Genomic DNA, 23,216 nt, shown 5'->3' with positions numbered 1-23,216 from the left:
AATATGTATAGAGAGATCAATTTAAAAAATATTATTAGTGTTTAATTACTACTCACTGGAGTACCTAGTACAGTGTTTGTGTGTTTATTGTTCCTAAGAAAATTTTGTAAGATCTTACATCTCATGTCCACTGAACATACACATGGTCGGTGCTTCTACTTTTTCTTTTGATCAAAAAAAGAAGAAGCACACAAGCTCTTGTTCAATGCCAAGAGCTCATATACACATGGTCGGTGCTTCTTCTTCATTCATGAGTTCGAGAGAATATATTGTTTTTTACTTTTTTTTTTACTTTAGCCGAAACATACACGCCCAAACTCCACCAATTAATTAAATTAAATAAAACATGCTTTAGAGAAATAGAAACTTGAGAGTCACGTTAACAAGAAAGTTATAACATAATGCCAACAAAACAATAAAGCATGAGATGAGTTCTCTTCTCATTTTGCCAAAAACTCTAAAGTAAACTGGAAACAAAACATAGTAAAAGGGTGGTAAAATTCAGCAGTTTCTCGGTAAAAGAAAAAAGAAAGAAAGAAGTTACCATGCTGCCACACAACAGGAGGACTCAGAGAAGATCAGCAACATTGTTTGGCAACTCTTCAACGACCACATTGTAAAACTTCTGAATATCAGACATCATCCTCTCATCATCACTCGTCATGAAGTTGATCGCCACTCCCTTCCTCCCAAACCTCCCACTTCTTCCAATACGGTGAAGGTAGTTCTCAGGCTGCGTCGGCAGGTCAAAGTTAATGACCAGAGACACCTGCTGAACATCGATACCACGCGCAAGAAGGTCAGTGGTTATCAGCACACGCGAAGAACCAGACCTGAACTCGCGCATGATGATGTCTCTCGTGTTCTGATCCATATCCCCGTGCGTGGCCGAGACAGTATGGTCACGGCTCCTCATCTTATCGGTCAGCCAATCAACCTTACGCCTAGTGTTCACAAAGATGACGCTCTGCGTGATGGCCAGCGTCTCGTAGAGATCGCAAAGCGTCTCGAGCTTCCACTCTTCCTTGTCAACGTTCACGTAGAACTGCTTGATACCTTCGAGTGTCAGCTCGTCGCGCTTCACAAGGATCCTGACAGGTTTGTTCATGAACTTCCTCGTGATCTCGAGAGCTTCAGGCGGCATCGTTGCGGAGAAGACACCGACCTGGACCTTAGAAGGAAGAAGCTGGAAGATGTCGTAGATCTGATCCTTGAAACCACGAGAGAGCATCTCATCCGCTTCGTCAAGAACAAACATCTTGATGGCATCAGCGCGGAGAGACTGTCTACGCAACATGTCGAAGACACGACCGGGCGTTCCGACAACGACGTGGACACCAGACTGGAGAATGCGCTGATCCTCACGCACGCTCGTTCCACCGACGCAGGCGTGGACCTTGACGCCGAGGTAGTCACCGAGAGCCCTCATGACCTTTTCGATCTGCTGGGCGAGCTCTCTGGTGGGGGCAAGAACAAGAGCTTGGCACTGAACAAGAGTGTAGTCAAGCTGCTGTAGAACGCCGGAGCAGAAGGTAGCGGTCTTTCCGGTTCCGGATTGAGCTTGCTGGATCACGTCAAGACCCTTGCAGAATGGTATGATCCCTCTCTGTTGAATAGCAGAAGGCTTCTCAAAACCTGGAATCACGTTACCATTTAGTTTACAGAACTTTATGACAAGCTATACTACTGAAGCACAATGAGAGTGTTTAACAGCAATGATATAAAAATCGGTGTATCTGGCGCCTAGGCAGCAGATCGGTCATATCCGAAACAATTTTTTTTTAAAAATCCGATTTATCTTAACTTAAATCAGTTTAAACCGTTTTAAATTGGTAAAATTTAGAGTAAATCGATTTAAATCTGTAAAATTAAGCAATAATATTAGTGCAAATACACAAATGTTTAGTTTTTTTTGTATATGTAATTTTTATAATTCATTAATATAATATTATAAATATATAAAAAGTAAATCAATAACTTTCTAACGCCTAGACCTGTATAGAGGTGAATAATTTTCCTACTTGCTGAGTCTAGAGTGGCAATAAGCAATAGGCTTTGAAACATGTAAGACAGAAGCTAAAGTATGCAGTGAAGGTATAAGAGGTGTTGTTGTGTCTCTCACTAACCGTAGGCATAGATGCCTCTCAGGAGATCAGACCTGAGTTCCATAGCATCAAAGCTATCACAGACTTCATCAATAGTGGTGTAGAAAGTTTCTTCTCCTTCCTCACCGAGTCTGCATAAAAAGATCATAGAGCTCAGTTTCCTTGTTAGCTACTTAGGTTAATAACACAGCGATTCAAATGGGGTAAGTGAGAACATACATGGCATTCATCTTAGAATCAAACTGACGAGGATCATACTGGGTTCCTTCTGACGCCATTCCTGCCATGACTGGAGAGAGGAATAGCAGAAACCAAAACAACATTGTAAGAAACACAAAATATAAAACAGATTTCAAGAATCACCCCCAAAAAAAAACATTCAGTTTTGTCTGAGATCCGACAGATTCAAATGAAACCAAAACAGAACAAGTTGTCCCAATCTGGATTTGACAAAAAACTAGATCTCTAACGAATCAGCATTGCGGTAGGATGAAACAAACACGAATCAAAACCTAGGGATCCTATAAGGCATCATAACGAGAATCCAAAACAAACAAAGTACAGAGAGAGAGAGAGATTAAATCAAACCTGATGTTAGAAAAGGGAAGAAGAGAGATCTGGAGAGAGAGAGAGATAAGAAATGTTCAAAAGAGAGCAGAAACTCCTCGGATCTGCGCCGTGGAGTTGAAGAAGAAGAGAGTAACTGTTTCTGCTTTATATACCCTTCCACCATCTTCTTTTTTTAGGTTTGAAAAAAAGAAAACAACTTTACATTTTATTTCTCTATTTGCCCTTTACGTTTCTCATAATTTACGACTTTTTCACTCTTTGTTCCTTTTTTTCAATATTAGTCCCCAAAGTGTGGAAGTTTTATTTTAATAATTTATTAATAGCATAAATAAATTCTATGAATTGTTTTGGATTTTCAATCGATAAAGCAAATTAATTTTGTAATTTACATTTAATTTAGTTTGCCTTGGAATTGTAAATATATATTTTTAACTTGTTATATGCTATTTTGAAAACTAAATTAAGTGTTACAACCATAATTTTAATTTTAATATTGAATTGGTTATTTAATTTAAAGTTAGATATAACACAAAATTATAAACTGATCAGATGATCAAAAATTTTAATATATAATGTATATGATCACTTGTATTGTTTAACATATTTGTTCTTTTTAATATTTCTTATATCATTGAGATAATAATTTTTATCTTTTAAAGCACTTATTTAATACAAAAACAAAAATCTTACGGATATTTCACTTTTAAAACACACACACACATATATATATATATACTAGGGTCGGTCCGCCCTACGGACGGGATATTTATTTACTTGTGATTTAAATTATATTTTAAATAATATTATATTTTTTGGAACCGAAAAAATACCTAACTAACAATAAAGATGATGAAGACAGATATATTATAATACTTTCTAATTTATTTTTAAGTTTATAATGAAAACTTTAGCCGGTTTCTTTGAAAATATGATTTCTTAATAGTATTCTAATTATTTTAGTTAAGAAATCAACTATTATGAATTATATAAATAAGGAGGAAAGCTGTTTATATATACTATAAAAATGAATTTGAAAAGGGACCATATCGAAAAGTCACTTTAAGAATTAACAAAATCTCCGAACTCGAAAAGAGAAAATGAATTAATTTTTTTTTGAGAAAGAAAGAAAATGATTTAATTGCTATGCTCTAATGAAAAAGACATTTGCAATTAATACAATAATAATTTATGATAAAGGTTGAAATAAAGCTCTAATGAGTTTTTATAAATTACTGTTTGATGTTTGCAACATATAGTTCAAGTGATTGTTAAGTTTACATATGTTGTACTAAATTGATTTAAAATATTTTATAATTTTATTGTTTTTTCATGTAACTTTTTGATATTTTAAAATCCAACCAAAAAGGTTAGGAGCAATATTATTAATAGTTTTCTTCAATATTTATGTACTGTAAACAAAATTCAACAGTTAGTTTAGTGACAGAACCAACAATTGAAAATCATTTGTTTTGTTTGAAGACATTTTTTAAAAATTTGATTGATCTAAAATTCTTTATTTATGTTGAATTTTTATATCTTTAAATTACACAACTAATAATTAATAATTTACATCTTTTAATCAATTCAACCAATATTTTGAAAAGTATAAAAATAATATAATAAGTGAGATTTTGATAAAACCAAAAAATATTTTTGGCTATAATACAAAAACCTTTTCACTTTGAACTATTTATGATTTTCTTATTTATGTTGTTACTTTCTGTAATCAAATCACATAGGGGTTTAGGCTTACCCTTGATAGACCAAGGTTTCAAATCGAATCACGCAACGCGAAACGTCTAAGTGACATTTCAACGGGGAAGGTATCGTAAGTTTCTTGCCTTATAGAAAATATGGGGTTGACCTTATGTAGGCTGAATTTTTACTGTCTTTGTATTGCTCATTCCTTCAAATATTTGACATTATTTTTTCTTCATTAGACGGGGAAAAGTAATTTTTGAGTTTGTTTAACTTTTGCTTCATAAAATATGCTTGTATATTTCATATCTTTTTCTTATATATTTCAAAAACAATGAAAAGAGAGCCATTTAGAAACTAGCTGTTTAATATAACAGAAATCAATTTTCAATATAAACAAAATTGTAGTCACCATCTCTATTACATCTACCATTAATTTCTCTACCTAACCTCGTCTTGTGTGTGTGGAAGGATTCTCCAGCATCTCGTCTTACTCCCTGCAATGGGCTTCGGCTACAGATACAGCCATGATGTTACTTCTACAGTTCTACTTCCACTCCTGTAGAAAGATAAGTACTGTAACATTAGTAACCAACACTTATGTATGTGTTTTAGGCATGTCCCTCGAAGGGGACTGGCGGAAATATAGTTGCTTCTTTCGTCTTGCTCCAAATATTTTCTAGCATCCTAGTAAGCCACCCATCATAGTAAGTCATCATGGCGGGATCATCACCGTTGTAACTGCTTCCGGAGGCTAAGCTTCTGCTGATTACTGAGTAGATTTCAGATGCTCACTGTCCTCATCATCATAACCTGGAGCCAGATCTCATGCTGGTCCCGATTCTTTACCCTATAGATTGAAGCGTGTACGTGCGGGATATCTATCAGGTAAATAAAAAGCTGAAAGCATTTTCGTTTCCACTAAGATGTTGAATGACTTCTTCAGTGGAGTCCCAATTCAAATACGTTTCGTAACCGAGCCAGTTATTCTCACTCACCTGTAGTTAGGCCAAGAACTATAACTGAATATCTAGGATGATAGGCTGCAGAGAGATTTGTAGCGGAGCCCCATATTTGCAGAGAGATTTTGGTTAATATATATATAAGTTCAAAAGATGATTTAAAAATAACAGGCAAGAAAACCAAACCTCTTGTACAGAACATTTAGCCTTAAGTAAAACTTTTTTGCAAGTAACCTCGTGGTGCAAAGCTTTCACCTGAAACATATCCATTCTTAAATAAAAAAGTGAAGAACTGACAAAACATATGAGCAAAGAGCAGTAAATTCTGGTTGCACCTTGTTTCTAGCAAAACTTATCTCCTGTAGAAAAATGAATGGTTTTCTTTGGTGCATCGGATCTTTGAATTAACCAAGACATGTGTGCAAACTGTGTATTCCTCCATGTACAACTCGTATCTGCTTAGCTCAATTGTTTTACTTTTTTTATTGATTAAAGAAAATACTTTTACATCTCCTGATCTCAAATAAAACCAAAATTAAATCTAGTCAATTTATTTAAGACAATGAGATCGCAAGTTAGAGACTTACAAACCCAGAATGATCCTTCATCAGCTGGTTTACTTGTCCACTCGGTGCTATACCGGTTTCATCTTGTGACCAAATGAAGATCTTTTTATCATTCACTCCTTTTTTAATACCTATTTCATATGAAATTCAAGAAGTCCAAATGAAGATCTTTTCATCATTCACTCTCAAGAATTAAAGACTCAAGTTTCAAAACTGAAACAAACCCAAGAAGTAAAGACTTAACTAAAAGAAGTTATATAAAGAAAATAAAACTTAATCAACGAATTTTATTAGTTATATGAAAAAAAAAGAATTAGAATCTCCTTTTTCTACTAACCAAGATTAAAGAGAAAAAACCACAAAGCCAAACAATGCATATATATGAAACATTCTATGGGTGTATGTCTTACCGGCAAGTCATGTGGTTGCAGCCTTGAGCAATTAAAAATCATTACACGGCAATACTGACACCGTCTCCACCTCTTATACCTCGCCAAGCGATGCAATATGATATCATCTTGATATATTTCACGAACCTGAAGAATATGAAACTCTTCACAGCTCATAGATTCACGCCAAGGAATGTCACGGTCCACACACGCAAACCTCTCACAGAGTGGACACTTCACACAACAGCTATTCTCTGCCTGACTACACGTGTTTGAGACTTAAAGCCTGGTCAAGATCACATAAAGGAGTAAGCTTTAGAACAAACCCATTTTATATAAACGAATAGAAAACAAACTAACAAAGGAGTCTAGAACAGTTGTAAAAAGACAGTCGAGAACACACCTGCTGCTTAGATAGCTTCTTCAAAGTTTTCACCTTGATATCAAGCAGTACACAATACTTCATCGTTTACAGAAACCTATGAGCATGGAAACACAAAGTGAGTAAAGCATTCATCCTTTTATCTAATCACTCAGTCAAATAATAAATCAAGCACCATTCAAAATGAAATAAAAGCAAGGGTTCCAGGTTCTCTTGTTACATTAAGAACCAAACAATATTTTCATTTAAACATCATTTTCACTAATCTAAATGTGGGTTAGAAACAAAACTCACAGAGACAGAACCTAACCCAAGAAGCGTATAAATTACAATCAGGCAGCGAGCTGTGGAACTGAGCCATGAAGGAAACAGTTTTAAGATTGACGCCTTCGTTTAACTGTTCGTGACGCCTAGGAGATTCATCTGCAATCTAAATCACATTGAGTCAAAGTCAAGAAACAAAAGGGTGAAGCAGAATCAGATGTCAAGTAAACCATAATTGAGAGGGATAGTTCGGAGACGCAGCGAGGAAGCATGAGACTGACGCAACGAAAAATCAGGAGACGCAGCGGCGATGGTGGCTTGCATTATGGTCGACTAAAACAGAATTGATATATCACAGAAACAACAATCAGGAGATAATTAAAGCAAAAAATAACAAAATAGCAAACAAACAGGAAGAGACTTGTAACTGTAAGGATCTCTAGACACTACAGAAACTTGAAGAAAATAAAGAGTCTTACCATTAGATTCAAATCAAGGAGGAAAAAATCCGAATAAGGGGTGAATCATATCTCGGCTTTGGCTGAAATTTCCCACTTATACATCAAAGATGAAGCGGTAGAAATCGTTTGTCTTTACTATTAATTTGAAACTCAACCGGCTTATTAAAGATGAGAATTTAATTGTAAGGTATATGAAGAGATTGAAACTCTTGGCTTTCTGGTTTCGTAGACGGCTAATAGGGGATCGGAAGAAGAATAGCAAAACCGTCGGCGAGGTTTCGTTGTTTATGTTGACACGTGGCGCAATTACAGGAGTTGAGTTTATGACCTGGCATCCCATGTGGACACTCCAGGAGAGATTGAAACTCTCTTTTATATATAAAGATATATATATATATATATATCTATATATATAAAGTAGACGCCCTCCACGTCATCATTCTAGCATGGGGCAAAACACTCCACGTGGCATCTCAAATTGTTTTGCTATTTATTGAAGTAGATTCGTCTGGGCCACTTGAAAGCCCACAAACAAAATATTACCAAAGATTGAGTTTTTTTCTTTGATGTGTGAACCGTAACTTCCGTCGTATCATCTCCCCTCAATTCATATGACGGAGTAACTCAAAGTGATCATGATGGATAATCAATTCATCCCACTATCTCCCCTGCAATTAAGATTTCTCACTTTTCCTTTAAACCAAAACGACTATATATAGATGTCGAGAAGGTGCTCCAGACGAATCGCAAAGGTTCTTTAAACCGTAGTATAAACCCTAGAAACAGAGCTTCCACTGATGACTATTAACCAGCTTCATTTTACAATTTGAAGGCAAAACATTATAAGGAGACCGTTGTTAAAAGTCTTCTTCGTTTTTGGGAGATAAGGACGTGAAGAAAGCGGGTAAGCTTCTGGGCTTTAACCTGGTTTCTCCTGATGAGAAGGTAACGATCTTTTAACGTTCGTCCTTTAATTAGTTTATCATTTTCGTTTCATCGTTCTCCCTAAGGCAACTGCCTAAAACCTTAATATTTTCGGTAGACGACGTTGATCCAAGGGTCTATAGGAGTTCATAGACTCAACACTTTCAAACATCTGCTGAAGGAAGGGTAAATCTATGGGCTAAGCATATTCGATGTTACGAGAAGAAACAGCCACTTCAAGCTCACCGACTCACGTGTTGCCATACACTTCAACAACCAGACCAAGATTGTGGAGCTGGCAGAGCCGATCCCAACATAAAATTCCAGGCTTCCAAAATATGAATAACTTATGGTTTTGGCAAATACAAACGTGAATTTTCCGGGTATGTTTAGCCAGTCATGCTTTTCTGATTCTCTAATAATGCATGTTTGGCTGAAACTTCTCACAACCTTATTAACCGTTAATTACCAATGTTTTCTGCAGATGTTTTTGGTGATGTTTGTGACATCAAGACCACCTACAAGGATGAGAATCATGCTATTCAACGTGTTGTGGTTACAGTTCCTATTGACAGGTATATAAGTCGATAGATAATGTTTTACCGATAATAGTTGCTTAACTTCGTAAACATCCTTTACAAGCATTCGACATAATTGTTATACATTTAACTGTGACGTTGGAGTGATCAAAACCATTTATAACGTAGCACCCAGAGCACTCAACGCTTCATGGCTACCTTAAAGCTTGATAGGTATATGACAAGTTTACCAATCTCTAAGCTTTGATTCAGTGTGGAAAGTTTACATATATCTACTTTTAAATCTTTTATTAAATGGGATGTTATTTCTTCCACCAAATTCAGGGACACTCTTCGTGTTTTTGTCAGGCTAGATCCATTCTTTGTCACCAATGCATATCATAAGTCGACGTTTGTTTCCAAAAAAAAGAAACTGAAACACAATAGCTTCAAATACATAGATGACTGACATCTTTAAAAATGAACAATCAACACCTACGTCTATTGCTAAATAATAATGTTTCTTTGCAGGCCGGCTATTTCTTAGATGGTGACAAGGCAAGTGCCACTGACCAGAACACTGGAAGTAATGACCTCTCCATGAACCCCACGGGTCCATCTGCAGCAGAAGCAGCAAGTGATGAACTCAATTCTGGCAGGATCATTGCAGAGGAACGACAGCTTCCAGGAGCTGGTTGCCCACTCAAGAAGGCCCGCTCAAGATTACTTACTCAAGTCATCTACCTTATAACCCTTCTATTTCTTACAAGCTTAGTTCACATTATGATTTTTTTACATTACATAATTTTCTTTCAGTTTCTATGATTTCAGCTAAATAACAACTGTGTTCTTCGATTATTAAACTCATGTCTACATTTAAATTTTAGAAACCTATTCTGTTGGGAAAAATTAAGATCATCAACGAATGGCATTGAGTTAGAACAGAAGGTTCATGCAGTTGATTTTGAAGATAAAGGTGTTTCATGAAAATCCAAACTCACAAACTTTGACGACCCTAAAGTTTCAAAGATTTTAAAACCTTATGTATAACAGTTGGGTGACTGGTGTGCCAAACGTTCACATCTTTAGCTTGCAATACGATCAGATATTGAACAAGTGTTGAAGGATTAATATGACAATGCTATCTATTTTTATGGTATAATAATATTATGGAGAAAAGAGCAGGAATTTGAACACAATATGTATTTTTCATGGTTTCGGTTTTCTATTTCAGATAAATGAAATTCAACTACATTTTTTTCTTCACTTAACTACTTTTTTTTAAATTACGATGAAGAGAACTGAAGCTGTAAACTACTTTTTTAATTCTGAATCGGTAATTTTGGACTATGGCAAACAAACTAAAACAACATAAGACATTAAAAAATCTTCCTACAGTATCCGCAAAAATTATACTTTCTAAATCCCCAACAACATTATACTAATACAAACACTTAAATATTTTATCCAAACAAAAAAAATACTAACACATACAAAATGACCCAAACAAACAAAAAGTTCGACGCCAAAACAGCCAACACTAAAAATGTTAAAAGACTAAGTTATTTCTTTTGGTTTGAAATTTCAAAAAATATTTATATACGGTTCGAATCATCTTAATTTCCAAATTATTAATGGTTACGCTGTATTTAAGTTAATTTGGTTAAATTATGTTTGGTTCATTCTAACTTATTCGAATTCGAAGTAACTTATTTGATATGATGTGGCATGAAACTCAAGCAAACTTCAGTTTAAATGAAATATTTTATTAATTTTAAAAACTACTAATCTGTAAAAATAAATTTTCATTTAGCATGAGCAAAAATTTCCAACAAATAGTTTTTGTTATAAGACAAAGTTCAAAAAATGCTTAAATAATTTACAAACTATTATTAATAAAACCCTAAAATCGAATAAAATTTCATTATAAATTGAAAATCTAATACCGATGAAACAAACATATATTATAAAAAGTTATTTGTTGTTAAATAAAATATATTAATCATTATTTATGACATTATTGAAACTATTTATATAGTACTTTACAATATAATTTTTTTATATTTTTTTACATTATATTTTCAATTTATTTGATTTGGAGATGAATCATATTGTGAGAAATTAATTAGTGTAAATTATTAAAATTTTAAACTCTTAGAAAAAATGTACCAGTTGCATTTATTTAAGAACAAATATATTAATGTGAAATAAAAATCAAAAGAAGAAATATAAATCATTACATTTTCCTTATTTTCTTTATTTATTAATTCTATGTTTTCTAAAACTCTGTTAGTGGTTCTTTCAATTCAAACCAATAAATTTTAATAAAATTTACAATATAATCTTAAATTAAAATTATATTTATTACTTTAAAATATTTAATAAAATTAAAATGTATTAAAATATTAAATAGTTTTGTTGTAAACTCACCCGCCCGTAGGGCGGGCCAACCCCTAGTATATAATATGATTGATAATCTACACTCATGTGGATTTTTTTTTATCAACTAAAACCTTCACTAAAATATACTCTTGTGGATATATATTTTTTTCATGTTATTTGAAAGTACATCATGGATAAAACCCCATGGATATTTTGTTTTAGCTTGTTTCCTAATGTGTATGAAGAATGAGATAATGAGCTAAGTCTTGGTTTTTACATTGTTCATGTATCCCTTTAGCCAACTCCTACAGAAGATCAGTTTCTTCCGCAAGTTCGGTCAACTTCTCCAACTCTTCCACTTCTACTTTAGCAACGTATATTTGATTCTGTCTCTACAACTTTTACACGCAGCTGTTATTGCAGCTTCATCGATCATCTCTTGTGAAACCGAGGTTGCCGGGGTTTTATATTTGTCTCTTTTTAGTTTTGGGGCAGGTGTTGTTCTTGTTGTTGTTTCTGATCTATCTGGTATCTTATAGAAGTTCAGTAACTGTCGAGTGTTGGATGAAACAAGACATATTAAAAGAAAGAATGAAAAAAAAAACAAGAAGACTTTAAAGAAATATGTTGAAGTGGGTCCTTTTTTATATGACATTAGACAGATATTGAGGAGGTGGTTCTACTTTAAAAAAAATGTGACACAGAGAAGGAATAAAGGTAAGCTTCAAAGATCTTACAGATTTTGAGTTGCTAACATTTGAAAGTTTTCCCTGAGCTGCAAGCCTACGCAGTCTTGAACTAAGGACTCTTCTGAAATTTGGCGGCACTTGGCTGCTCTTTGAACAGAAATTCACAAGGTCTATTAAGGTTGCAGCCACTAGGGTTAGAAAGAATAAGAGAGAGGCATCCCAACTTAATATAAAATCAAGATAACTATAACATTTCTTCAGATAAGCATACATAGCTTCAGTACAACTATAATCATACCATTAAACGTCAAATTACAGATGATTAGCAGTACAACTATAATAATTCCAGTGTATATAGTCAGAATTCAGAAGCTTAGACAAGATAGTGTAGATGTTCAGAAGTGCCTAACACATTGTTGCTCACAGTATGGATTAGTGATTCTTCCTACCTCATGACAAAGCAAGCACTATTATATGCATGAGAACATAGAGTAAAAAGAGACAGATGGGACTCTAAAGAGTACACTTACATTAATTAACAGAACAAGGATGTAATATGTCCTGACCAAGATGCTGCCTAAGACTTACATGTAGAGTTCACCTACAATAAGCCATTTGGTACAGTTTTTACATATGCCACAATGAGGTTCTGTCTTCTGATCAATGCCAAATAGAAGAGCACCAAAGAAACTTGTCTAACCTCGACGAAGCTGAAAAATGGAACCAACATCAGATCCATTTGCATCCGCCAAAGCAGAGAGAGCTTCAAATATTATCCCATCATACCTGAGAACTAGTAACTCATCCGTTAAAGAACTGTTCTTTCTACCTCAAAGCTCCAGTTCAACTGACATAGGATCAGACCTAGGCACATGCCAGTAAAACAGTTGATTTGGTATCCAAATTTTTTTTTTAATTAAAATTCTTAGTAAATGTCTATGATCCTCAAAATCTCAGAACCTTCGGCCTTGAACCAAGATTACACTTGAATCAATCTAAATCAATCTATATATGGTCCATTTCATTATCATATTCCATGCAAATGAATAGAGCCGACATTAACAACAAGGAAAGATCGTCCAAAACATGTCTTAAACCTTAATTTCCGACAAGACTTTGAGTACAAACTGAACACTCGAGTTAGCCTCAAAGTTCTTTAGCTTTGTTTTCTATGGTCAAAGAGGTCACCTTGAGGTCGATGTTGGAGCGATTGATGAGCTGATCAGAGAACTCGGGATCACGTAGGGTGTTCTTCCACCTCCCGGCGCCGTGCTTTGCAATTCCGGCGAGCAACGCACCCTCTTCATCCCATGTCCATTTTAGTTTCTGGTCTCCCATTTCACCCTTCTCTGTCTTTATGCTCGTGCTCTCTCCTTGTCGATACGTATTGTCTGTATGTATATGCAAATCGGTGCGTAATCAGATTCAGACGACGTCTCGTCGCCGTAACGCTCGCCAGTTTCTAGACAGTGGGAGTTAGTAACTGGTTAAATTTGTATAATAATAAAACTTCTGGGGTCAAAGTATAAAATAACAGAAAGCTTGTGCCAAGCGAGAAAGCCACGGCCACAGAAACTTAATTGGGTTTAATTGACTAAACGAAAAACTATGGGGCAAATTTCGAATTAAAACGAATATTAAACGAATCTAGACAACAAGTGGAACGAGTCTAGTCTTTTCAGACAGAACTAACGAAGTAGTTCCCCTAAAAAAAGTCATAAAAACCCTAAAGACAACAATTTTTAATCTCCATTTCACTTTTTGCGCAACGTCGGAGAGAGAGCTGCTACATCACACATTTCTCGGCCACCTCTCTCTCTCTCTCTCTCTCCTGCGACCATCGAAAACCCTAATCTCTCTCTCTCTCTCACCCTCATGGCGGCGAACAACGACAGATCCGATCAACAACAACCAGACGAAACCAACAGCACGCGCCTCTACAACCCTTACCAAAACTTCGAGGTCCCGATCAAATCCCAGTACCTCTACAAGCTCCCCACCTCCCCTGAGTACCTCTTCGCCGAGGAGTCCCTCAAGCAGCGCCGCACCTGGGGCGAGAACCTCACCTTCTACACCGGAACCGCCTACCTCGCCGGCTCCGTCTCCGGCGCTACCCTCGGGATCTTCTCCGGCGTCAAGAACTTCGAATCCGGCGACACCACCAAGCTCAAGATCAACAGGATCCTCAACTCGTCGGGGCACGCGGGACGCACGTGGGGCAACAGGGTCGGGATCATCGGGCTGATGTACGCCGGGATCGAGAGCGGCGTCGTGGCCGCCACGGATAGGGATGATGTGTGGACGAGCGTGGTGGCGGGGCTTGGGACCGGGGCGGTTTTTAGGGCGGCGCGTGGGGTGAGATCCGCGGCTGTGGCGGGGGCTCTTGGCGGGTTGGCAGCTGGTGCTGTGGTTGCTGGGAAGCAGGTTGTGAAGCGGTATGTGCCCATATGAAGAAGCCTTGTCTCTCTGTTGTTTGAAATTTTTTGATAGATTTGATTAGGTTTTGGTATGTCTTTTCGGAATCATTAAAGATGAAAACTTTCTTCATTGGGTTCTTATAAAGGTGTATTGAGTCTGTATGTCATTTTGATGAATAAATCTGCAAAACTTTTTTGTTTTATATACTGATGAAATGGTATATTCATTTGCCATGAGTTTATTGCTTCTTGGTTGTAGTTTCTGATAAATTAGTGTTTTCTGCTACAGTTTATGCTATTGTTTGATTGATCTATGTGTTGTATCAGACTTGAAATGAAACACTTCTTTCTTTTATCAATTCGTTTTGTGTTGTTTTCTATGGTTCACTGTCTTGATAATGCAATTGCAATGCTAATAACACTATGAATGAGGCTTTTCTATGGTATGAATGAGACTTGTTTCTCAAATATTGTGTAGTTTTGTTCCTCTGGCTTTTTTTTAGCACTGGACTGTCTTTCTGCTCTTATGCATTCTCCTGGAGTTCCGCAGCTATGATGTGGATCAGTCACAAAGTCTTGTTTGTGTGTGTGTGTACTTAGAGCTCTTATAGTACACACACACACACAAAGTCTCAGGATCTTGGCAGCTTGTGTGTTGCTACTGAGATTTATTATTTTGCGACTTCTTAACACTTGATGTGAAACAATCAATTGCCTCAAGTAATCCTCCTATCATACTTAAAATGTATACTCTAAAATGCAAGTCTAATGTTAGCAGTTGCATATAAATTGTTATTTTACAGAAATGTTTCTGCAAAATGATCCTCCAATAATGAACAATTATTCTTTTTTAATTTTTTGTTGCTAATACTTTTGATGAACAATTATTCTTTAAAAAGGGGTTTTACTTTACATGACCAGAACTAATAAAGATGTTTCATATACAATAATACTAAGCTTCCAACACTTGGGAGATTACTCCACTGAACTTTGGATTGAGCACAACTCAGAAGAGACCAACTCATATACAATAATACTAAGCTTCCAACACTTCATGGGAGATGTTTCATGTTCTGTCCTGAATACCTTCATTCTCCTCTCCTGCAAACTCTCTAAGCCTCTTCAGAGCCGGTAACAGCACAGAAACAAGATCGGGTCTATCCTTTTTCCTCATCTCACAGCACTTCAAAGCCAATTTAGCCAACTCCAGAGTCTCTTCTTCAGGCCAATCTGATACTTTCGGATCCAAAACTTCACTGAGATTGTTATTCTCAACAGCCATCTGTACTCTATGACCTAACCCCATTGCTGGCATAGCTGTTATGATTTGCAGAAGCACCACACCAAATGAGTATAAATCAGATTTAACTCCAAGCATCCCTGTCTGCTGATACTCAGGGTCTATGTAACAAAATGTACCGGCTGCAGTGGTTATATGATAGTTACTGAAGCTATTAGCACCACCACATGGAGGTACTAGGTGAGCTAGACCAACATCACTTATCTTGCTAGTGAAGTATCTGTCAAGCAGAATGTTCGCTGGCTTCAGATCACGATGGACTAACGGCTCAGGTTTTGCACTGTGGAGGAAAAGCAATCCTGTGGCAATCTCAGCGGCGATTCTGAACCTTGCTCTCCAAGAAAGCGGAGGTGTGTTGTCTTTGCAGAAGAGACGATCCTCGAGTGTACCGTTCTCCATGTACTCGTAAACAAGACAACCATAGTCAGGACACGCGCCGAGGAGGATCACCATGTTAGGGTGTCTCATGCTGCTCAGAACCTCAACCTCTTGTTGGAACTGTTTCAGGCCCTGTGTGATACCTGACCTCAAGATTTTGATGGCGACAGGAGTGTGGTCTAGGACAGCCTTGTACACAGGTCCGTACCCTCCTTCTCCAATCTTTAGAGCGTCTGAGAAACCATTTGTTGCTTCTTCAACATCTTGGGTGCTGTAACGTCTGTAAGAGACGTTATTGGTCATCTTTTGCTTCCCCAACTTGGCTTGCAGCTCAAGTAACCTTCTCTTTTGGCTCTGCATTTTCACTAAATGCTTCGCCATTTCATCTGCTTGGATGTCTGAATATTCTGTCTGCTTCTCCTCAGACAATGATCTAGGCAGCTCCCTTGTTTCATTGGCTCTAGGTAGTTGAAGTTCTTGGTCCTCTGCTTCAAGATGTTGATTCTGAACATAAACCATGTTAATAGCATGTTAACATTTATGCAAATAGAGAATGTCTATTTGAATGTGGTGATACTGATTACTGACCGTGGATGTAGAAGAGATGGAGCTTCCTTTGGTAGTGGAACCTTCAGAGATGGTGTAAGGAGTCACAGCTGAGACCATACCATAACTGCTATAGTAAGTGTCAGACTGAGAAAACTCACTCAGAGATTGTGGTGGTGAGATGCAAGGTGAATAGGATCGAGAGGAATATGCACTGGAGTTGTTGTATTGAGCAGATACAGATGATCCCCTATCAAAATGTAAATAAAAAAATGCATTACTCTCGCCATACATATTAATTATCATTTTAGAGTCTAAAATTTGTTTGTTTTATGTTTTAATGCATTTATTTGATAGTTTTTCCAATTTTATCTTTATTTTTTATATAGTTAGATATTAACATAATCAAATAAAATAGTATATTAATTAAAGATATAAAAAATAAATTTAATGATTTTTTTAATTTGTGTGAAAAAATCTACAATGAAACAAAAGAATATTTACTAGAATCTTGTTGAAACAAGAACCATGGTTAGATAAATGGTTGGAAGAAAGTTGAGATGTTACCTCTCTGAATCACTGGAGCTCATTGAATCGTAATTGTACAACAAAGAGGAGAGATCTTGCTGTCTATAGCGATGTCTCTGAGACTGACTTGCGGATTTGCTTTTTAGAAGCTTAGCTTTTGACACAACAAAGACTGCACAAGTCTCTGGAGCTGTTTTAAGTAACGTGGTGGCCACGTCTGGACTCTTAAACTTCCTGAACACACAGAGATGGACTAATGTTAGTATTCATACAAACCAAAGTTGTAGTATATGAGAATCAAGAGAGAGAGAGAAAAAAGAAAGAGACTTGAAAAAGGATTTGTGAGCAGATGAGCCAACAACAATGTTTGAAATGGAATTGTTGGTGATGTAGTTGACAATAGCATTAGAGATGTCACTATCTCGAAGCACAACCTCCTTGGCCATAATCTGACAAAAGCCATTGCATAATAAGTAATAAATTAATCATAAAGTGATTTAGAAATGATCGATCACTTACTCCTTTTCGAGCGCAGAATCCTCTGAAAGGAAGAAAGAATGGATGCTCCTTGTCTTGAATGTCACGTTGTAAACGTGGTCCTATGTTTCCTTCTGCAAAACAAGACCTAATTAGAGTCTTGTGACATTTTTTGTTTTGATATGATGAGAGGTAATTAAAGAGCAAAAAGATGCCTTTAGGCTGAACGTGGAGAAGGACACAATGTGTATAATCGGCAACAATGTTCTCAAGTGCCCATTTCAAGGCGTTTTGGCTGTGCTTGTCTTTATCAACGGCGATGGCCGTGGTTAATCCATTGTCGACTACTCTTCTTGCAGACATGTTATTAGACTTGCTTCTCAAGAAACTTGAATAACCTGTTGTTTCATAAGCCAAACCATAACACTTATTAATATATCACAATTTGTGTTTGTTTTCTTTCGTTTGGCTCTGCAACCACTGAGAAGTAACAATGAAGGGTAACAGAAACAGACTTTTGTATTGTGAATGATGAAGCTTTGAGTGGTTTTGTATTTTTAGCTATGTTTGGAAGGTTTTTCTTAAACAGCTCAACTATCTTATGAACAAACAAACGAAAAGGGAAAATTTTTATATCACAACGCTCAATTTATCGTTATAATGTGGAGTTGCTGGTGCAATCCAGCTTGTTAATAAAATCATCGGTTCGAATCAAATGAGAATTCGCTGATTCATTAACTAAAATGCAACATACTATTTTTTTTTTATCACAGCAACATACTATTATATGCTTTAGTTTTTTTTTTTTTGATTTGCATTATATGCTTTAGTTTTATTATAAAATATATGGTGATAGATGATATAAATCATTTTCGACCAAAAAAGGATGATATATCATTGTACATTAAAAATCTTATTTTAAAAGTGTGATTATGTTATTGTTTACCATTCAAAATATTTAACGGATTTTAAATTTTCAACGTTTGTAAAATTTATTTTACAAACTTATAATTAAATGAAACAACACAGTATTGTTTTCTGATTATTAAACTGATCTATTTAGCACAAATGTTTTTGCATATTTTACAAGACCCAAGTTGCCAAACCGAGGTTGAGTACCAAAAGGAAGCAAAGACAACGTCTCCATCATTGTGATTGACTTGAAAGCTCAAAGAAAGTAATGAATGAAGTGTGATATTAAAGAGTAGTGTATGTTTTGAGAAGTTGAGTTAAATGTTTGTTACAAAGTATTTATGAAGCGACAGTAAGACAACATGTTGACGTGCCGGAGTGGTTATCGGGCATGACTAGAAATCATGTGGGCTCTGCCCGCTCAGGTTCGAATCCTGCCGTTCACGCTTTTTTTTGTTTCTTTTCCTGTTTTCCATCAATACTATTAATTCTTCAGCATGTCCAATTGACATTAATTGGGTCCAACATATTTTATAACTGTATTTAAATGATTTATCTAAATATCATATAACCACCTTAGATAACCACCTTCTAAAAGTTATTAAAATCCACGTTGTAACTGTTCCTACCAAAAACAGTTACTTTTTTCTTTCAAATAAAGTTTTGAATTTATAAGACAGGTCTGTGATTTGGAAAATAAACGAAGTACCATTAAAATGATACAATTTTTAGAAAATAAACGACGTGATGTACATAGGATATTATATTTCTTATGAAACTTTAAAAGTTAACTAATATTAATATTAATTAATGGTGGAAGCGGGTTACTATTCAAATTTAATTTTATGATTGACGGAGTTTAACCGGTTTAAGTGAATTTTTAATAGAAATAAATATTCATATAAACTCATTTAGTTTAACGGGTTTTAAATAGGTTATTCGAATAAAAATATTTATTAAATGTGATTCTACTTAAAGTTAGTGAAGACCATTTTAACCCAACTATATATATATATAACAGAATATGTTAAACAATATTTCTTTAAACATTTTTCAAAAAAATTATTCGGTTTTAGTTGCGGGTTGAGTTTGATATTAATTTTCGAATATAATAATTTAAGAACTGTTCGAGTATATAGATCATGTCTAATAGAGTATGAGATTTTTATTTTTGGGGCGATTGGGATATAAATATTCTTGACTAAATTATATTAGGTACTACTAAGTAAATATAATATGTTACAAACTTTAGGAATAAAGTTTTAAAATGGTTTCTGGAATGCATATGGTACAAGTGTATAATTATGCAACTTGACATATTGAATATAGTCACCAAAAATATATTAAATTAAATTAATATTAAACACTAATATAATTATAAAACACACAAAAATTAAATTAAATCATTTTAAAAAAAAACTTAAAACAAAACATATACCCGCCCTTTAAAGGGTGGGTCAAATCTAGTCTTTATTATTTTTCATAACAAAATCATTCTACTATGGTCGGTCAAGGGAACGGTTATAATCCCATTAGCGGCCCAGGTCCATCATTAGGGTTAACCAAAAGAATCTGCATTTGTGAATTAGTCTCGGTTATATCCTACCGTTAACCTAATATATAACTTAAGCAGCAGTCTAGGGTTTTCGCCTATAGAATCGCTCTTGTGGTTGTCTCCATGGGCAAGTGTGGCAAGAAATCTGGTGAAGCAGCTCCTGCTGGTGTGGTTAAGGCCACGAAGCCTTTGAAGAAAGCTAAGAGGGAGCCTGAAGATGATGATGACTTGGAGACCAAAACAAATCTGAAGAAGCAGAAGAAAGACGTTGTGATTGAGACGATGGAAGGATTGGCTGATCGTCTACAGCGGATAGAATCAAAACTCGATATGTTGGTGACAAAGGTGGATCTATTGATCTCAGCCAAGGGTAATAAGAGCCTTCATGTCAAGAAGGCTTTAAAGGACAAGGCAGAGATGAGTTCCTCTGAGGATGATGAATCATCTTCTTCTGATGAGGATTCTAAGGAGAAAACTGTTGCAAGTGTCAAGGTGGCTGCTTATAAAGTTTCTTCTTCTTCCTCTGAATCAGATGATGAGGAAAGTGATCAAGGTGAAAAAGTTGAGCAGAGAAAGGCTAATTCAGGTCCAATGATTGGTGTTGTTAGCGATAGAGGCCGTTGGCCTATTCAAACTCGTTTTTCAGGTGGTCGTTGTGGCGGTCTGGGGCGTTGTGGTCGCTGTTAAGGTTTTGTTGGTGGCATAAGAGACAGGTCTATTGTAAACAGACCTATTTTCTTACTCCATCATGTTAGAAGACTTATCTGCAAGTAATAAACCTCTTCTCTATCTATTTAAGACAGAATCAAGTTAATTAGAACTATTAAGAGTAGAGAAGCACCTGCTCTACCTATGTAGTGTTGTTATCACTACCTTAAACTTGTGGTACAATGCAACATTTTTTATTAGTTCAAGTTCTTTTTTTCCATTAAGTTCCTCTAGTTAAGCAAGCAAATATCATAGGGACATAAAGATGCCCTAGAAACACACTTCAAAGTTCAAACCAAAGCATATTTTAATTCACCACTTAGATTCATTGTTCTTAAGATACTCCTTAAGAACATCCATAACCGAACCAAACTCTGCTTTAACCTTAACCGGTGGGTTCGCCAACCTACAAGCCATCTCTTGTATGTTCCTTGAATGATACTCAATCTTACTCTGCGTAAACTTCAAGCCATGAGCTGTACTCACCACAACCGTCCGATCATTAGCCTCTATAACTCCACTCTCCCTCAGCTTCATCAGAGCCGTCAACGCAACACCCGTGTGCGGACATATAAACATACCAGTCGAATCAGCAAGAGCCGTCGCATCCATCAGCTCCTCTTCCGTAGCTTCCTCAACAATCCCATCAGACATCTTCAAAGCATACACAGCTCTATCTATAGAAACAGGATCACCGATCTGTATCGCGGAAGCAAACGTTGCCTCTGCTTTCATCGGGTTAAAGTCTTTACCAAACCCTGACTTGTAATGCAAGTAAAGCGGGTTCGCGTTAGCAGCTTGAGCACACACGAGCCTAGGGATCCTGTCAACAAGCCCTAGCTCTTTACACATGTGGAACCCTTTGTAAAACGCGTAGACGTTACCGAGGTTCCCTCCTGGGACGATGACCCAGTCGGGGACTTCCCAGTTGAACTGCTGCAAGATCTCGATCGCCGCGGTCTTTTGACCTTCGAGACGGAGGCTGTTGAGAGAGTTGGCTAGGTAGATAGGGAGCTCGGCGGTGACTTCTCGGATGAGATGCATGCACCCGTCGAAGTCTGTGTCGAGGCTCAGCACGAACGCTCCGTTTGCGATGGGTTGCACGAGCTGAGCCGTGGAGATTTTGTCTGACGGTAAGAAGACGATGGAGGGGATGCCTGCGGCGGCGCAGTAAGCGGAGAGCGCGGCGGATGTGTCTCCGGTGGAGGCGCATCCGACTCCGACTACTGGTTTGTTCATTTTCCGGAGGCGGTTCACCTGAGAAACAAGAACCATCCAAAATATTTTCAATCATGAGTTACCATATTTTATTTGAAAAACTCTAATTATCCAAGTTGTATTTTAGTAAAAAAACAAGAACCTTCATGCTAAGATTATGTTCGGTTTTTAGCAAAAAAGAAGATTATGTTTGGTTAAAAAAAAGCTATGTTCGGTTTATTTGATTTTTTTGGTTCGGTTGGGATAAAAAAAGTTGAAAATCGGCTGATATCTGAGAAAATTACAGATCTAATTCAGTTATAGTTTGGTTTTGGTTTCAAATAATTTTGACTAATTTAAAATTTTTGAAAAAATATTGTTCCGATAAAATATCAGATAAAAATAATAATAATTGAAATATTTCAGATAAAAATAATGGATAATTCAAATTTTCAGATAAAAAATCAAAGAATTTAAATTTTTGGGTAATTTGATCTATAATTTTTTTAAAAAAATACTTTGTTATTTCAAAATATCATAATAATATATTTTTTTTTTATCATAATAATATTTTAATAATATTTTAATGTATATAATTATATAAACTGTTTTTTTTTTTTAGTTCACCTGAGAAACAAGAACCGTCATGCCAAGATCTTTGAACGAGCCCGTGTGGCTGATACCACAGTGCTTCACCCATAGATCGTTCATCTGGAGGTACTCTTTCCCAAACCTCTCGGCCCAGAAGAGGTTCGAGTTCCCTTCGAAGGCCGAGACGATGTCGTCGTCGTCGATCTCGGGGAGAACCCACTCTTTCTTGGACCACACGCCTGACCCGTACGGCCAGGTGGTTTTACCGACGCGCGAGTCGAAGAGGTTTCGCCAGAACGCTCCGTCGTAGCGTTTCAGGGCGGCGAAGTCGTGCTGGACGTCGAGGAGGCCGCCGGACTGGGAGCGGTAGACGATCTCGTCGAGGGAGTAGGACTCGGTGGAGAGCGGTGGAGCGTCGAAGGGGACGTAGCGAGCGGAGAGGTTTTGGAGCTGGGGACGGCGGCGAGCCTCGTCGCGGATGTTCTCATCGGAGCGGCGTTGCTTATGCGGCGGAGCTGCGGGAGGGGGAGTGGTTGGGGAGGTGCATCGAACTGTGAATGAGGAGGGGGAGTGAGGTTCAGAGTGGGAAGGAAAGTAGGTGGCAGAGTGGATGAGAGAGAAGGAAACCATGATGAGAGAGAGTAGAGTACAAAGACACTGAAACTGATTGGAGAGAAGAATGTTGACACTTTGGTCA

At 36.6% G+C, this 23,216-nt stretch overlaps 3 protein-coding genes, 2 long non-coding RNA genes, 1 other non-coding gene and 1 pseudogene across 11 annotated transcripts; 3 read left to right on the top strand and 4 right to left on the bottom strand.

Moving 5' to 3' along the window:
- Nucleotides 1-330: 330 nt before the first annotated feature.
- On the bottom strand, nt 331-2,839 carry LOC108843667 (eukaryotic initiation factor 4A-3). Its single transcript, XM_018616916.2, has 4 exons — nt 2,694-2,839; nt 2,325-2,394; nt 2,127-2,236; nt 331-1,635 (listed from the first exon to the last, which is right to left on the bottom strand). Exons 1-4 carry the CDS (start codon nt 2,836-2,838, stop codon nt 569-571), a joined length of 1,392 nt encoding a protein of 463 aa, XP_018472418.2. The 5' UTR covers nt 2,839; the 3' UTR covers nt 331-568.
- A 5,114-nt stretch (nt 2,840-7,953) lies between these two features.
- Nucleotides 7,954-9,717, top strand: LOC108840922 (uncharacterized). Of its 4 annotated transcripts, none has more exons than XR_008937290.1 (5): nt 7,954-8,342; nt 8,440-8,704; nt 8,806-8,896; nt 9,005-9,073; nt 9,371-9,717. It is a non-coding gene; the product is annotated as an uncharacterized LOC108840922 (long non-coding RNA). The 4 variants fall into 4 exon arrangements; XR_008937292.1 differs by having other exon boundaries at nt 7,956-8,342; nt 9,029-9,073; XR_008937286.1 differs by lacking the exon at nt 9,005-9,073 and having other exon boundaries at nt 7,959-8,149; nt 8,230-8,342.
- Nucleotides 9,718-11,315: 1,598 nt separating this feature from the next.
- On the bottom strand, nt 11,316-13,459 carry LOC108841020 (uncharacterized). 3 transcript variants are annotated; one of them, XR_001948040.2, is made up of 5 exons: nt 13,099-13,459; nt 12,611-12,774; nt 12,441-12,511; nt 11,959-12,052; nt 11,316-11,771 (listed from the first exon to the last, which is right to left on the bottom strand). It is a non-coding gene; the product is annotated as an uncharacterized LOC108841020 (long non-coding RNA). The 3 variants fall into 3 exon arrangements; XR_008938879.1 differs by having other exon boundaries at nt 11,320-11,771; nt 11,959-12,057; nt 12,611-12,696; nt 13,099-13,432; XR_001948039.2 differs by having other exon boundaries at nt 11,322-11,771; nt 12,611-12,696; nt 13,099-13,427.
- A 168-nt stretch (nt 13,460-13,627) lies between these two features.
- Nucleotides 13,628-14,564, top strand: LOC108823909 (mitochondrial import inner membrane translocase subunit TIM23-2). Its single transcript, XM_018597224.2, has one exon. The coding sequence runs from the start codon at nt 13,786-13,788 to the stop codon at nt 14,359-14,361; it is 576 nt and encodes a 191-aa protein (XP_018452726.2). The 5' UTR covers nt 13,628-13,785; the 3' UTR covers nt 14,362-14,564.
- A 770-nt stretch (nt 14,565-15,334) lies between these two features.
- On the bottom strand, nt 15,335-17,919 carry LOC108831494 (U-box domain-containing protein 35-like; annotated as a pseudogene).
- A 913-nt stretch (nt 17,920-18,832) lies between these two features.
- TRNAS-AGA (transfer RNA serine (anticodon AGA)) lies at nt 18,833-18,914 on the top strand. Its single transcript has one exon. It is a non-coding gene; the product is annotated as a tRNA-Ser (tRNA).
- Nucleotides 18,915-20,909: 1,995 nt separating this feature from the next.
- On the bottom strand, nt 20,910-23,216 carry LOC108820002 (threonine synthase 2, chloroplastic). Its single transcript, XM_018593002.2, has 2 exons — nt 22,556-23,216; nt 20,910-21,988 (listed from the first exon to the last, which is right to left on the bottom strand). The coding sequence occupies exons 1-2, from the start codon at nt 23,147-23,149 to the stop codon at nt 21,044-21,046; spliced, it is 1,539 nt and encodes a 512-aa protein (XP_018448504.2). The 5' UTR covers nt 23,150-23,216; the 3' UTR covers nt 20,910-21,043.

The sequence above is a fragment of the Raphanus sativus genome, chromosome 2, assembly GCF_000801105.2.
Source record: "Raphanus sativus cultivar WK10039 chromosome 2, ASM80110v3, whole genome shotgun sequence".
Classification (NCBI taxonomy): Eukaryota; Viridiplantae; Streptophyta; class Magnoliopsida; order Brassicales; family Brassicaceae; genus Raphanus; species Raphanus sativus.
The sequence above is the reverse complement of the archived record's forward strand: the minus strand, read 5'-3'. Positions and strand labels throughout refer to the sequence as shown.

Coding starts and splice junctions, on each gene's coding strand:
- LOC108823909 (XM_018597224.2), top strand. CDS start 13,786: ATGGCGGCGAACAACGACAGATCCGATCAACAACAACCAGACGAAACC.
- LOC108820002 (XM_018593002.2), bottom strand. CDS start 23,149: ATGGTTTCCTTCTCTCTCATCCACTCTGCCACCTACTTTCCTTCCCAC. Junction 21,989..22,555: donor TGACGGTTCTTGTTTCTCAG/GTGAACTAAAAA, acceptor CTTGTTTCTCAG/GTGAACCGCCTCCGGAAAAT.
- LOC108843667 (XM_018616916.2), bottom strand. CDS start 2,838: ATGGTGGAAGGGTATATAAAGCAGAAACAGTTACTCTCTTCTTCTTCA. Junction 2,395..2,693: donor CTTCCCTTTTCTAACATCAG/GTTTGATTTAAT, acceptor TCCTCTCTCCAG/TCATGGCAGGAATGGCGTCA. Junction 2,237..2,324: donor GATTCTAAGATGAATGCCAT/GTATGTTCTCAC, acceptor CTTTTTATGCAG/ACTCGGTGAGGAAGGAGAAG.